At 37.2% G+C, this 16,340-nt stretch overlaps 4 protein-coding genes across 4 annotated transcripts; all 4 read right to left on the reverse strand.

Moving 5' to 3' along the window:
• Nucleotides 1-1,480: 1,480 nt before the first annotated feature.
• LOC133336200 (cuticle protein 19.8-like) lies at nt 1,481-2,300 on the reverse strand. The gene is made up of 2 exons (XM_061544484.1): nt 2,289-2,300; nt 1,481-2,191 (listed from the first exon to the last, which is right to left on the reverse strand). Exons 1-2 carry the CDS (start codon nt 2,298-2,300, stop codon nt 1,481-1,483), a joined length of 723 nt encoding a protein of 240 aa, XP_061400468.1.
• Nucleotides 2,301-5,247: 2,947 nt separating this feature from the next.
• Nucleotides 5,248-6,034, reverse strand: LOC133336201 (larval cuticle protein A3A-like). The gene is made up of 3 exons (XM_061544486.1): nt 6,023-6,034; nt 5,596-5,934; nt 5,248-5,517 (listed from the first exon to the last, which is right to left on the reverse strand). The coding sequence occupies exons 1-3, from the start codon at nt 6,032-6,034 to the stop codon at nt 5,248-5,250; spliced, it is 621 nt and encodes a 206-aa protein (XP_061400470.1).
• Nucleotides 6,035-9,027: 2,993 nt separating this feature from the next.
• Nucleotides 9,028-9,798, reverse strand: LOC133336195 (larval cuticle protein A3A-like). Its single transcript, XM_061544480.1, has 2 exons — nt 9,787-9,798; nt 9,028-9,696 (listed from the first exon to the last, which is right to left on the reverse strand). Exons 1-2 carry the CDS (start codon nt 9,796-9,798, stop codon nt 9,028-9,030), a joined length of 681 nt encoding a protein of 226 aa, XP_061400464.1.
• A 2,331-nt stretch (nt 9,799-12,129) lies between these two features.
• On the reverse strand, nt 12,130-12,946 carry LOC133336196 (larval cuticle protein A2B-like). Its single transcript, XM_061544481.1, has 2 exons — nt 12,917-12,946; nt 12,130-12,826 (listed from the first exon to the last, which is right to left on the reverse strand). Exons 1-2 carry the CDS (start codon nt 12,926-12,928, stop codon nt 12,191-12,193), a joined length of 648 nt encoding a protein of 215 aa, XP_061400465.1. The 5' UTR covers nt 12,929-12,946; the 3' UTR covers nt 12,130-12,190.
• Between the last annotated feature and the right edge of the window lie 3,394 nt (nt 12,947-16,340).

Raw genomic sequence — 16,340 nt, forward strand, 5'->3', positions numbered from 1 at the left:
GTAAGAACTTCAACATACTGACAATTAAACGGGAAATATGTATGGCGCCATTCCGTCAAATTCTTTACAAAACCGAAAATGGTGCGGGACCCGTATGTAGGAGCTATACAAAACTTGGTCCTGAATAGAAATGTTTCCGCAAATGTGTTTTACCCTTTCAATATCACGGAATGATATATGATATGAATGACATACGATACTACCACATGAGAAAATAACGAACAATAAGAGTATATCATTATATGGGGCTACCCGGACCAATTTGCACCAATATTGATAATTTTTTGTAAACAGGTTTTCTTCATCCAAAATGAAACATTAAAGCACTTCGGCTGAAACACTCCCTAAAATACCGAACTCCTCAAAGTACCGAATATTGTGGGTACCTCAAAGATTTAACCAATATTGACAATTTCAGTACGATTCATTCTACCAAATATATAACCAAACGTGCCCAAAATCCCCCACAGTATCGAAAAAGGTGGATTACTATTACATGGGGGATATTTGAAAGCTTGGGCGAACATAACATTGCAGCCAAATACCGAATATTAAGGGATGCCGTTAGATGGGGATATCCGAATACTTGAGTCAATATGGAAAATTCTAATTAGGGAGAATTTCTGCCCAATAAGTTTCCCTAATATTAGGTTTGGGAAAAAGAAATCCATTAGACCGGTGGAACGATCGAATTTTACAGGCATGTCGTAACATCGTCCAGAAGCTAAAAAATAAACCATTCACACAAAGCTGGATTCAAAAAGAAACTCAATGTTTGGGTGCCTCACCAATTAACAGAAAAAATGGAATGAACGGAATGAGATATTCTAATTTTTATAAACGGATGGTGACTGGAAATGAGAAATGGATCACATACGATAACCCTATGCAAAAACGATCGTGGTCAAAGAGCGGTGAAGCACCTCAAACGGTGACCAAACCAGGACTAACGACCAGGAAGGTTCGGCTATGCATTTGGTGGGACTGGAAGGGGATTATTTATTATGAGTTGCTTTCATATGGCCAAACGCTAAATTCTGATCTCTACTGCCAACAACTGTACCGTTTGAAGATAGCAATTGACCAGAATTGGCCAACAGGGGAGGTGTCGTGTTTCACCAGGACAACGCTTGGCCATCTTATGAGTAGTACAAATGTATGTGCAAATATAAAATTTATATCTTAAATCGTGGAGGGAGCAACAAAACTCACTCATAAACATCAAATTCAGTTTTGTAATGTTACCCTATGTGTGCTCTGATAAATACCAATATGTTACAAAAATATATAAAAATCACCTTATTATGGAGGGTATAAAAACAACCTAAAATGCCGAAAATTATACATCAACAATATTGTTAGGCAAGGCAACGTTTGCCGGGCCCGCTAGTAAATAATAATGATAAGTATTAATATTTAAATTAATTCATATATTTTTATTCGGCTATTACAATTAACAATGGCAAGCAAATTCATTTACTTAATAAGCGTAAGAGATAAGGGGAGAAGCGAAGCTAGTCTTCACAACAGCTGGTCCAGCAACAACGGGAGCAGCGACGGCAGACTTAACTACGGGAGCGGTGGCATAAGCAGCTGGAGCAGCATAACCGAAATGAGCTGGGACGGCAGCCTTAACTACGGCAGCAGCGGCGTAAGCAGCTGGGGCAGCATAACCGAAGGTAACTGGGGCAACAGTCTTGACTACTGGGGAGGCAGCATAAGCAGCTGGGGCAGCATAGGTGAAAGGAGCGGTAGCGTAGGCAGCCTTGACGACAGGGGCGGCAGCGGCATAGGTGAAGGGAGCAGCAACGGCAGCCTTAACAACTGGAGCGGGGGCAGCAACGACGGGAGCAGCTACGGCAGCCTTAACAACGGGAGCAGCGGCAACAGCAGCTACCAAAGGTTCACGACGGACAACAGCGTTAAAACCGTTGATGGGATCGGAGGTGTAGTCAACAATACGTCTGTAACCATCAGCATCATTCAAAGAGTATTGACCTTGAACGAAACCACCATCACGGGTTTCCACGGCGGTCTTGGAGTCACCAGAGATAGCATCCTTAACATCATAACCGTAAGAGTATTGGGGATGGGGATCGTATTCCTCGACCTTGGCAACAGCGGCCAATGGGGTAGCTGGGACAACAACGGCGCTGGCAACGGCTACGAGAGCAGCGAACAAAGTAACGAACTGTGAAAATAAAACAAATCGAAATATTCAATTAATTCCATTTGATCCAAGAAAATTATTGCTTGTTTTTTTGTATGTTGTGTTGTTTAATCCTTACTTTGAATGCCATTTTAAAAATGTTTAGATTGGGTTCTTTTGACCAAAGTTGGGATTGAAGTGTGTCGTCTGATCATTGTTCATTGATTTTTATACTGAATCAACTTAGTTACCAAGTGCAAGTGTGTAGAGTTAGGCGATGGTAAAATAAAAGTGTAACATTGAAGTCGTGCTAACGAACGTTATATGAATATTAACGTGACTGCGATATATGTTTCCCAAACATGAGTGGTAATAGAGGGCGTTGATTTTCTTGAAGAAATAGATGGCAGGAATTTTGGTGCATTTTATTTGGATTTTTTGGCTCGCATGCCTATTGGAATTTTTTTAATTTGAGTTAAATGTGGCACAATAACGAATCCTATTGCAATTTGTGAAAATAAGGATACCATATACAAATTCCTCCAATTTCTTGTAAATGGTGCACCAATTTCCCAAGGTTTGTCCGAATAGGAAATAGCATAACGAAGCGAAGAATAACATGTATGTGCTAAGGTTTCAATTTTCGGTAATTGGTGCATAAAAACATCTGCATTTGTTTGATAGTGCAGTGCTGCGAGGAACCGTATTCAGCGAAACATTGCCTAAATCAACCTGACCTAATTCAGTACGTTGTGCGAAATTGTGTCTGAATCGGACAAATATTCGAAAATATATATGAGAGCTACATCGAAATCTGAACCGATTTTCTCCATCTTCAATAGGTCTCGTCCTTGTATATATGTTGAATAAATTTGAATGTCTAAAGTTGGGATCAAAAAAAAAAAAAAAAACAGTAAGGAAAGTAGTAAAGTCGGACTGGGCCGACTATATGATACCCTTCACCATTTTGGGAATATTCAACAGATGGGCAGATAAAGAGTTGCTTCTTACAATGGGACAAAATTATGTAAATAAATTTAAAGTAAAATATCGAAATCTAAACCGATTTCGTCGAAACTTGTCACATGTTAGGTTACACTTATTTCAGTATGTTTTTTGCATACTGCCACATTTTCAACTCCTCATTTACTTATAAATCCAAATTTCGTGCAAATCGAAGGATACATATATATAAAATCGCTATATCTAAATCTGAACCGATTTTCACGAAATTTAACACACATCGTTCTAGAACTAATTTAGTACACAGGGCCAAATTTCGTGCAAATCGAAGGATATATAGGGACTTGGTGCACTATTTACATAAAATCGGACGAAAATATATATGGAAGCTATATATAAATCTGAACCGATTTTCACGAAACTTAACACACATAACTCCAGACTAAATTTAGTACGCTATGCCAAATTACGTGCAAATCGAAGGATATATTGGGACTTTGGTCTACTATATACCTAAAATCGGACGAAAATATATATGGGAACTATATCTAAATCTGAACCGATTTTCACGAAATTTAACACACATCGTTCTAGAATTAATTCAATACGCTGTGCCAAATTTAGAGCAAATCGAAGGATATAGAGCACAATTTACCTAAAATCAGACGAAAATATTTATTGGAGCTATATATAAATCTGAACCGATTTTCAGGAAATTTAACACACGTCGTTTTATTTTTAATTCTGAATGATATGCCAAATTTCGTGCAAATCGAAGGGTATATAGGGATTTTGGTGCACCATTTACCTTAAATCGGACGAAAATATATATGGGAGCTATATCTAAATCTGAACCAATTTTCACGAAACTTAACACACGTCGTTCTAGGCTTAATTCAGTACGCTGTTCCAAATTTCGTGCAAATCGAAAGATATTTAGGGACTTTGGTGCATCATTTACCTTAAATCGGACGAAAATATATATGGGATCTATATATAAATCTGAACCGATTTTTCCCAATTTCAATAGGGTTCGTCTTTTGGCTAAATAAGTAAACTGTGCCAAATTTCATTCAAATGGGATCACAAATGCGACCTGTACTTTGTTAACAAAAATACATGGACATGCATATTCTTAAAAGGAACCATGTGTCTAAGGAACCATGTGCCTGTTACAAACATATGCTCAAAGACATAATAACATGTACCACAGTGTGGCGAAGGGTATAAAAAACCTTTCCCAGGATATTATAAATTTATGTTTCAGGAAAATTGTTAACATTTGTAAGTGAGGTTCCAAAAAGAGCGATCTGCTATCCTTCATTTTCGAGCTTAACATAGGCCTGGAAGAAATATAACGATGTGCAAAGTTTGGATTAAATCGGTAATTCCATTCGAGAGCTATCATACGCGCCATCCAGCCAGACAGGTATTTGTCAACCGGACAAACATTTCTTTCACTAAGCTGCGTATATACAAATTGAGTTAATATGTAAAAACGTTTTATATTAGCTTTCTGACAATTAATATTTTATTTAAATTGAATTGGAATATTATTCACAAAAGATTTAAATATTTGTATATGAGACAAATTGGTTCATTTTCGTAAAGTAGGTATGTACTCAACATCTGTAAATACAGTTTTCAAAATAATTATTACAAGGACTCTCAGACTAATAGGCGTGAGTTATTGTTTTAAGAATACCTTTACAAGGTCTATCAGACGCTTAGTGTCTGATAGACCTTTGCGGACGGTAAATTCTGAGTAATACAGCACAATTTATTTGCCAGAAATCTTAGTAGAATTTCGAATAACGAATAGAAAAAGACAAATCATTTTGAACCATAACAACGCGAGTTCTCATACATCTGATCCATACTAAGCCAATATTTGAAATTAATGGATCATTAGCATTAGTATTGCTGTGACCTGGCACCCAGTGACTTATTTTCATTTCCGGACATAAAGGAAAAATGCGTGATCCACCATTTTCGATTAGTCAATAACATTTTGTGCATTTAACGAAGTCTATGACATATCATCAGTAAATAACCCAATTAATATTTACAATTAAATTAAATCAAATATCTTTATTCGGCTATAACAATTAACAATGGCAAGCAAATTCATTTACTTAATAAGCGTAAGAGATAAGGGGAGATGCGAAGCTAGTTTTGACGACAGCTGGACCAGCAACGGTAGTCTTAACTACGGGAGAGGCGGCATAAGCAGCTGGGGCAGCATAACCGAAGGTAGCTGGAGCAACAGTCTTGACTACAGGGGCGGCAGCATAAGGAGCTGGGGCAGCATATCCGAAATGAGCTGGAGCAACAGTATTGACTACAGGGGTGGCAGCATAAGCAGCTGGGGCAGCATAGGTGAAAGGAGCGGTAGCATAAGCAGCCTTGACAACAGGGGCGGCAGCAGCATAGGTGAAGGGAGCAGCAACGGCAGCCTTAACAACTGGAGCTGGGGCAGCAACGACGGGAGCAGCTACGGCAGCCTTGACAATGGGAGCAGCAGCTACCAAAGGTTCACGGCGGACAACAGCATTGAAACCATTGATGGGATCGGAGGTGTAGTCAACAATACGTCTGTAACCATCAGCATCATTCAAAGAGTATTGACCTTGAACGAAACCACCATCACGGGTTTCCACGGCGGTCTTGGAGTCACCAGAGATGGCATCTTTAACATCATAACCGTACGAATATTGGGGATGGGGATCGTATTCTTCGACCTTGGCAACGGCGGCTAATGGAGTGGCTGGGACAACACCGGCGCTGGCAACAGCTACGAGAGCAGCGAACAAAGTTACGAACTAGAAAAATACAACAAGTTAATTTTATTAATATCCATTATACAAAAAAGCACATTCTTGTATCCTTAATATGTTGTTTAATCCTTACTTTGAATGCCATATTAATAATGTTTGGGATTGTTTTGATATGATCCAAATACTAAAGGTAGATTTGAACTGTGTCGTTTGTCAAACGTTCATTGATTTTTATATTCAAACGTAAAACTTTAAGTGCGATTCCAAATCCATACTAATTACATGTTTGTGTATGTGTTAGTAGATTTGAACAAAATAAAAGTGTAACATTGACCTAGTGATCAAAATCACTAGTTGAATATTAATAGACGTGTATTTTAGTAGTAGCAGTTTTCAATACAAATAAACAGCACATGGAGGTTGTTGACCTTCTGTTGGAAAAATCGATAATGTTGACAAGTTTTTCCTTTGGAGGACAATTTATACATAGTCAGTAAAAAAACTTAATTTGAAATCAGTAAGGAAAATAGTAAAGTCGGACTGGGCCGACTATATGATACCCTCCACCACTTTAAATATATTCTACATATGTATCCTAACAGACGTCGCCTTTTCAAAGGAACATTAACATGAAATTGAACGAACTTAAATCTAAATCTAACTCGATTTTTTCGAAACTTAACACATGAGCTATGGTAGGGACAGATATGCATCTCAAAGACACAAAAGTCCCCATGAACATGCAGAAAACCAACAACAACACCAAGTGTAAATAAAAATACAGAATAAACCACAAAATTTCTGGAAATACACTTGTCGTGAGCGAACAAATATATAAAGGAGGTTGTTAGGAATACTTCAATGTGCAAAACATTCAATTATAGTAACTTCATTACATTGTACGGACGGCCAATTTACATTAAGGGGACCCCCCATTCTCGGGGTCAAAAAATTGTTTGATATAATTCGAATCTACACTAATTAAAGAATGCCCCTACAACATTTCAAGTGAAAATCTCAAGAACTCTTGAAGATATAGCCGCTTTATTGTGTCAGCATCAAGTGACGGCTGAAGGGCTTCTCAAACTTTAAACGTGTTTTTCTCTAAAAATATTTTTGCGAATGGCGGGCACGATAACTCAAAAACTAATAACCCAATCGATTCCAAATTTTTACACGTTCCTCTGAGAGTGTATAGCTATCGTATGAACTAGGATAAAGCCAATCGGTGAAAATATTCCTTATTTTTTAACTTGGTTTTTGGTAAAAAATCGTCGATTTTCCAAAAATATATTTTCAAAGGTCCACCATTTTGTTAATTTTAGAGCGAAGTCAATAATCCTAGTTCATACCAGAGCCAGACATGTACTCTTTCTAGCATAGTTGGAATTTTAGGAGTCCGATGTTCCAGTGAGGAGTTATCATGCCCGCCATCAAAAATAAGGACTTTTCTTTAATTACAAAAAACAACAACAAAACAATAACAAACATTTTTGTAAATAATTTTTCTTCTCTTTTAAATCTTCAATTATATATGTGCAAAGTTACAAACCTTACCAAGCTTTGGTATTGATTTACCAGCCAATTGAAAATCTTGAAAAATTAAAATCGAGAATGAAGGGGGGTTGGTTCCCTCAAATCGGACGAAAAAATATATGGGAGCTAAATCTAAATCGGAAGCGATTTTCACGAAACTTAGCACACATCATTCTGGACCTAATACAGTACCCTATGGCAAATTTCTTTCAAATCGAAAGATATAAAGGGACTTTGGAGCCCCATTTACCTTAAATCGAACGAAAATATATATGGGTGATATATATAAATCTGACCCGATTTTCGCGAAATTTGGTACACGTCATTCTAGACTCAATTGAGTACCCTATGCCAAACTTCGTGCAAATTGAAAGATATGTAGGGACTTTGGTGCCCCATTTACCTTAAATCGGACACATCGGAAACTATATACGGGAGCTGTATCTAAATCTGAACCGATTTTCATTAAATTCAGCACATATTATTGTAGACGCAATTCAGAACGCTATGCCAAATTTCGTGCAAATCGAAAGATATATAGGGTTTTTGGTGCACTAATTACCTTAAATCGGATGAAAATATATATGGGAACTACATCTAAATCTGAACCGATTTTCAGGAAAGTTTGCAAACATCATTCTAGACCTTATTCATTACGCTGTGCCAAATTTCGTGCAAAGCGAAAGTAATATAGGGACTTTGGTACATCATTTACCTTAAATCGGACGAAAATATATTTGGGAGCTACATCTAAATCTGAACCGATTTTCCCAATTTCAATAGTGTTCGTCCTTGGGCCAAACAAATGAGTTGTGCCAAATTTCATCCAATTCGGATCATAAATGCGACCTGTACATTGTTTACAATTTAACATGGACATACGGACGGACGGACATGCATAAATCGACTCAAAAAGAGATTCTATGCATATTCTCAAAAGGAACCATGGGTCTATCTCGATTATTTTTGACTGTTACAAACATATTCACAAATACATAATACCCAGTACCACAGTGTGGTGAAGGGTATAAAAATTCAGTATTTTTTATTGAAGAGTTGTGGCATAAAAACATTTTTCGGCCCATTTCATCCTCTATACAAGAAACAAACTAAAATAAAGTATTTTGTCCATGTCATCCCCTAAACATTAACAAATCATTACCAAAACTATAGGGTTCTTCATTGGCCAGAACCGGTACTGTATTTTGTTTACAAATTATAATGGACAGTCGGACAGACACACATGACTATATCGACTCAGCCAATCGAGATGTGATCGGTATGCTAAAAGAAAGGTCTAAGACGAATATTTCGTGGCGTTACAAACTTCAAGGGCCATAAAAAGCTATAATAACCTTACAACATAGTTGTAGGGTATATATATTCTGTTTCCAATTCTCAAAAAATCGGAATACCAAAATGAGTACTATGTCAAAACATGAACCAAAAAAAAAAAAAAAAAAATCTGCGGTATACGGGTTTTTGTTATATACAAAAACCCGTATACCGCCAGTTATGAAACCAATTGAAATTTAAAATTAAATTAAATCAATTATATTTATTCGGCAATAACAATTAACAATGGCAAGCAAATTAATTTAATTAATAAGCGTAAGAGATAAGGGGAGATGCGAAGCTAGTTTTGACGACAGCTGGACCGGCAACGGCAGCCTTAACTACGGGAGCGGCGGCATAAGCAGCTGGAGCAGCATAACCGAAGGTAGCTGGAGCAACAGCTTTGACGACAGGGGCGGCAGCATAAGCAGCAGGGGCAGCATAACCGAAGTGAGCTGGGGCAACAGTTTTGACTACAGGGGCGGCAGCATAGGTGAAAGGAGCGGTAGCATAGGCAGCCTTCACAACAGGGGCGGCAGCGGCATAGGTGAAGGGAGCAGCAACGGCAGCCTTAACAACGGGAGCTGGGGCAGCAACGACGGGAGCAGCTACGGCAGCCTTGACAACGGGAGCGGCAGCTACCAAAGGTTCACGGCGGACAACAGCATTGAAACCGTTGATGGGGTCAGAAGTGTAGTCAACAATGCGTCTGTAACCATCAGCATCATTCAAGGAGTATTGACCTTGTACGAAACCACCATCACGGGTTTCCACGGCGGTCTTGGAGTCACCAGAGATGGCGTCCTTAACATCATAACCGTATGAGTATTGGGGATGGGGGTCGTATTCCTCAAACTTAGCAACGGCGGCCAATGGAGTGGCTGGGACAACACCTGCGCTGGCAACAGCTACGAGAGCAGCGAACAAAGTGACGAACTAGAAAAAAATACAACAAATTATTTTTATTAATATCCATTATACGAAAGAGCACATTCGTGTATCCTTAATATGTAGTTTAATCCTTACTTTGAATGCCATGTTAATAATGTTTGGGGTTTGTTTTGATATGCTCCAAATACCAAAGGTGGATTTGAACTGTGTCGTTTGTTAAACATTCATTGATTTTTATATTCAAACGTGAAACTTTAAGCGCGATTCCAAATTTGAACAAAATAAAAGTGTAACATTGACCTAGTGATTAAAATCGCTACTTGAATATTAATAGGCGAGTATCTTAGTAGTATTAGTTTTCAATACAAATAAACAGCATATGGAGGTTTGACCTTCTGTTGGAAGAAACGATAATGTTGACAAGTTTTTTCTTTGGAGGAAAATCTACAGAGTCAGTAAAAAATCTCAATTTGAAAAAAATCAGTATTCTTTTTATTGTGGCATGATGTTTTTTCTTGATGATTAGTTTTCTTCGATGGTAGGTTTGTCGTGATTTTCGACAAATTTGGATACACATATTGCGGTAGCCCCAAACAAATTATTTCTAAGCGTATCTCAAATAAATAAAAACATAATGCAAAAAATTTCTAAAAATTGTCAGGTAGTAAGTTGTTTATGCTCTGAGAAAATTACAAATACTCAGATTAGTAAGTCAGGCTATCAAGAGGGAGCTTTGTATGGGCCCATTTATTAATCAGATGTGTTTTATTCACCAAGAACAAAGCATGCAAAATATTGTCATATTGTATAAAAATGGACTTATACGACAACTAGCGAACGGAGCAGAATAGTCGGACGGGGCTCATCATGATCAACATGATGATTCCCTACATAACTACCACAGAAGTCTAACTTTCTTCGGATCTATATTCCAAGCCTGGACAAGATTTTTTGGACCCCTAACTTGACCCACACCGGAACTTCAGGTAAAGTTCCATAGTGTGGTGATGTGTTACTAAATAATATCAGAATACGTAAACGCATGTAAATATTTAAGGGGACCTCCCCCATTCTCGGGGTCAATTTTTTTTTTGATATAATTCGAATCTACACTAATTAATGAATGTCCCTACAAAATTTCAAGTGAAAATCTCAAGAACTCTTGAAGATATAGCCGATTTATTGTGTCAGCATCAAGTGACGGCTGAAGGGCTTCTCAAACTTTAAACGCGTTTTTCTCTAAACATTTTTTTTTGCGAATGGCGGGCACGATAACTCAAAAACTAATAATTCAATCGGTTCCAAATTTTGCAACGTTTCTCTGGGAGCGTATAGCTCTCGTATGAACTAAGATAAAGCCAATCGGTGAAGATCATCCTTATTTTTAACTTGGTTTTTGGTAAAAAATCGGCGAATTCCAAAAAATATTTTTTCAAAGGTCCACCATTTTGTTAATTTTAGAGCGAAGTCAGTAATCCTAGTTCATACGAGAGCCAGACATGTACTCTTTCTAATACCGTTGGAATTTTCGGATTCCGATGTTCCAGTGAGGAGTTATCATGCCCGCCATCAAAAATAAGGATTTTGTGTTAATTACAAAAAACAACAACAAAACAATAACAAAATTTTTTTGTAAATAATTGTTCTTCTCTTTTAAATCTTCAATTATATATGTGCAAGTTTTGTTACAAACCTTAACAAGCATTGGTATTGATATATGCCCATTGAAAATCTTTAAAAATTAAAATTGTGAATGGGGGGGTTCCCTTAAATTTAAATCCAACATACGAGTAGATGCATCACTGTAATTAGTATCAATTTAAAGATCAACAACTCTTGATGGATACACTATCGACTTGTCGCTTCTATGTGCTTCAGTAGCAATGATATAGGCCATAGAAATAAAATTTTGCCATTTTTCACACAAAATTCTTAGTCCAATTGAACAGCTAAGTATTGACCGATTTTTATGAAATAAGCCATGCTTTTTTCTTGGTCCGATGCCTTTCATCGTGTAAATTTTTGTAGTGTTAGGGTCATAATTGTAGCCTCTAGAGCGACCACAAAGAATTGGATACATTTCATCCCTTAAACATTTACCGATCATTACCAAAACCTGCATGCAACATTTCGTAAGATTGGTCCACAACTGTGACCTGTAGCGTGTTTACAAATTATAATTGACCGTCGGACAGACACACAGAAAAAGCTCAGCCAATCGAGATAATATACGTTATGCTACATCAATATATGTAGAACATATGTGGCTGTGTTACAAACTTCTGGGGTCATACAAAGCTATTATAACCTTACAACATAGTTGTGTAGGGTATAAATATTGTGCGAATATGTTTCCAATTCTCCCAAAATGAGTGCTCAAAACATGAACCAATATTAAAAATGTTCTGCAAACATGTTTCCCTATATACAAAAACCCGCATACCACCGGTTAAGGAACCAATTAAAATCAATAAAATTAATTCATCACATATATTTATTCAGCAATAACAACTAACAATCACAGTCGATCCGTTTTTATCTAGTAAGCATAAGAGATAAGGGGAGATGCGAAGCTAGTTTTTACAACAGCTGGGCCAGCAACGATGGGAGCAGGGACGGCAGCCTTAACGACGGGAGCAGCGGCATAAGCAGCTGGGGCAGCATAACCGAAGTGGGCTGGGGCAACAGTCTTGACTACGGGAGCGGCGGCATAAGCAGCTGGGGCAGCATAGGTGAAAGGAGCGGTAGCGTAGGCAGCCTTGACGACAGGGGCGGCAGCGGCATAGGTGAAGGGAGCAGCAACGGCAGCCTTAACGACGGGAGCTGGGGCAGCAACGACGGGAGCAGCTACGGCAGCCTTAACAACGGGAGCAGCGGCAACAGCAGCTACCAAAGGTTCACGACGGACAACAGCGTTGAAACCGTTGATGGGATCGGAGGTGTAGTCAACAATACGTCTGTAACCATCAGCATCATTCAAAGAGTATTGACCTTGGACGAAACCACCATCACGGGTTTCCACGGCGGTCTTGGAGTCACCAGAGATGGCATCCTTGACATCATAACCGTATGAGTATTGGGGATGAGGATCGTATTCTTCGACAGCGGCCAATGGGGTGGCTGGGACAACACCGGCGCTGGCAACAGCTACGAGAGCAGCGAACAAAGTGACGAACTAGAAAAATATAACAAATTCTTTTATTAATATCCATTATCCAAGAGATTGTTGTTTTGTTGTATCCTTAATATGCTGCTTAATCCTTACTTTGAATGCCATTGTAATAATGTTTAGGGTTTGTTTTGATATGCTCGAAATACCAAAGTTGGTTTTGAACTGTGTCGTTTACCATCTTTGGTTTGTCTTTTATATGAAATTACACCAAAAGTTAACCAAAAACAAAAAAACACGACCAATTGTTTTAGCAGAAGTTACCAAAAACAAGTCAGTATCCAATAACTGTCACATTTTGGTGTAAAATTGAGAAAACGCTACCGAATTAAACGTTAATTGAATTTTAACACATTGGCGTTGTTACCATTTATCGAACGGTATTAAATGACTAATCAGTTGATGAGTATTGTGGGTGTATGTCCACTACGAGTATTTCTTTTTCACAATGTATGAGGAAATAATAAATTAATTTGCATTATTTATTCATATAGCCACGCGAATTGTTGATATACACTCAGATATATGTGAAGTAAATATATTTTAATAAAGATGGGACATTAACGTTTAAAAAATTATTAAAAAATATTCCGTAAAAATTCCTTAGTAATATAGTTGTGTTTTTTATTTATATTTCGGTACGTAATATATTTAAAAATGAGACTGGTAGCAGCGTAAAATTGTAAAATTTGCTCAATTTTAAAAATTGCGATTTCTATGTTGGCTCAGTGTACAGAACAACATGACTACATGAGTCTAATTTTCTGGGGCTAGGAAAAATGTTTTTCGTGTGCCTTGAAAACGACTTAAAATGGTCGAGAGATTTAAATAACTATTTTTCGAAACATGCCCATCCACCTAATATCTATTGTAAAAAAAATAGTACCTTATAGTATGTTCTTTATACACTCCCTTAATAACATGGTTTTCCATGGTAACCGATTTCACCCAAACTTTTTACATCGTAATATTTCTTTCAAACTTAGTTCAAGTTCGAGGACGGGAAATATCGGTCGACTCCTTCTTGTACATTCCCCACAAAAGTATCCAAATTAGGCAAACAATTAATTAAAAATAATTAATATGAGTTCGGACTATCCGTTTTGAACCAAGTTTTGTACAACCTATTACTTTTACCAAGATCCAGTCCGAAGATGGAATGTAATATCAGGCAAATTCAATGTCAGATTTAAACTAACTGTGGATAATCTATTATCTTTACCAAACCTAGATGAAGTCCGAAGATAGGAGCCATTGATCCACTCCTTCTGGAACCTCCCTCATAAAGGCCCAAAATTTCAATGTTTAAAAATCCAATTTCAGGCAATCTATTACCTTTAGAACCTATTATCCTTACCAAGCCTAGATCAAGTCCGAAGATGGTTCTCAGTGACCCACTCCTTCCGGTACCTCCAAAATGATCAACATTGTATAAACTTATACATTTAATTTAAAGCGAATTGAATATAATATATAATAATAAAATCGGTGTGTGATTCATAATAAAATTATAGACCAATAGAAGATATTTGACAGTGAACAGAACACAAAACTTGTGTGAGCTCTTTTAACGAGTGTTGCCAAAGTGATAATAGTTATAATATCACCCTTTAATACTCTTCGTGAACATCAGTACTAGTATCATTACATTAAAAACCAGTAAGAAAGTAGTAAGGTCGGCGGGCCGACTACATGATACCCTTCACCACATTGGGTATGTTCAACAGATGTATTCTAACAGACGTCGCATTCTGCAACCTATATTAAATTTTTCACTGGTCAGATATAGAGTTGCTTCTAACAATGGGAAAAAACTATGCAAATCAATTAAGCAATAAAGTAAATATAATTGGACACCCGTTGATTATTTGGATAAATATCTGATAAACATGAGGAGTTTGGTGCAATATTTAATTAAATTGGATGATAATATATTTCAAATATATATGGAGATCTAAACCGATTTCATCGAAACTTGTCACAGGTAGGTTATATTAATTTCAGTGCATTTGAGCTACATTTTGAGTTCTTGGTGCATCATTACGCTATGGCAAATTTCGTGCAAATCGGAAGATATATAGAGATTTTGGTGCACCGTTTACATAAAATCGGACGAAAATATATATGGGAGCTATATTTAAATCTGAACCGATTTTCAGGAAACCTAACACACATTATCCTAGACTTAATTCAGCACGCTATGCTAAATTTCGTGCAAATCGAAGGAAATTTAGGGGCTTTCTTACACTATTTACATAAAATCGGACGAAAATATACATGGGAGCTATATCTAAATCTGAACATATTTTCACGAAGCTAAGCACACTTCATTCTAGTCTTAATTCAGTACGCTTTGCCAACTTTCGTGCAAATATATAGGGACTTTGGTGAACCATTTACATAAAATCGGTTGAAATCTGATCCGATTTTTACGAAACTTAACACACATCATTCTAGTCTTATTTCAGTACGCTCCATTACGCTGAGCCAAATTTCGTGCAATTCGAATGATACATATGGACTATGGTACACCATTTCATTAAATCGGACGAAAATATATATGGGAGCTATATCTAAATCTGAACCGATTTTTCCCAATTTCAATAGGGTTCGTCCTTGGGCCAAATAAGTGACCTATGCCAATTTTCATCCAATTCGGATCATAAATGTACCACAGTGTGGTGAATAAATAGATGTAAATTGCCCCCGAATAAAGGTTCTCCATCCTTTGCAATATTTTCAATGTTTTATCAAAATTTTCCCACTGGAACGGCTGGAATTATATGGGTTCTTAAATTACAAAAGATGTCATTGCCAAAAGTGTTCAATATCTGGCAATATTTTGAAATAGCCCCACATAAAGGTCTTAGTCCCATTTTCACATCTTTTCAGAAATTTCTCGATAAAGAAACCATTTTTAGTTTTTTGCATATTTAATGCCATAAGTTACTTTATTTTTGCCTTAGAATGGGTTCTGGTTAATATTTAGGGGATGAAATGGACCAAAAACTTTATTTTTGTCGGTTTTTCTGGTCGCTCCAGAGTTCGCAATTATGCCCCAAACACCAAACACGAATTTTTGCACGGAGAAGGGGATCGGGCCAAAGAATAAGTATGCTTGTTTTGATAAACATCGGTCAATATTTAACGGGTGAAATGGACCCTGACTTTTGTGTGAAAAATTACAAATTTTGTATTCTATGGGGTATATATTTCTCCTGAAGGACATATACTCAAGAAGTTGATAGTATATCCAAGAGGAGTGGTTCACCTTTAAATTGATACCAATTATATGGTCGTACGTACTCGGATATGGGAGTTACACGTAAATATTTTAAGGAGCTTACGTATTCATAAATTATTAAGTAACATATTGCCACAATAGAGGAGGGAAATATAGCGCTCAGCGCTTTGAAATTTTCCTTGAGGATCCAGGTATGGTCAAGGACAACGCCTATAATTTCTGTGATGATCAGATTAACATTTTGGGATGAAGTGGACCCAAAACAAATTTTTTTGT

Source organism: Musca vetustissima, unplaced genomic scaffold (assembly GCF_032173495.1).
Source record: "Musca vetustissima isolate MV318-11 ecotype Yass unplaced genomic scaffold, APGP_CSIRO_Mvet_v1 utg45963, whole genome shotgun sequence".
NCBI lineage: Eukaryota > Metazoa > Arthropoda > Insecta > Diptera > Muscidae > Musca > Musca vetustissima.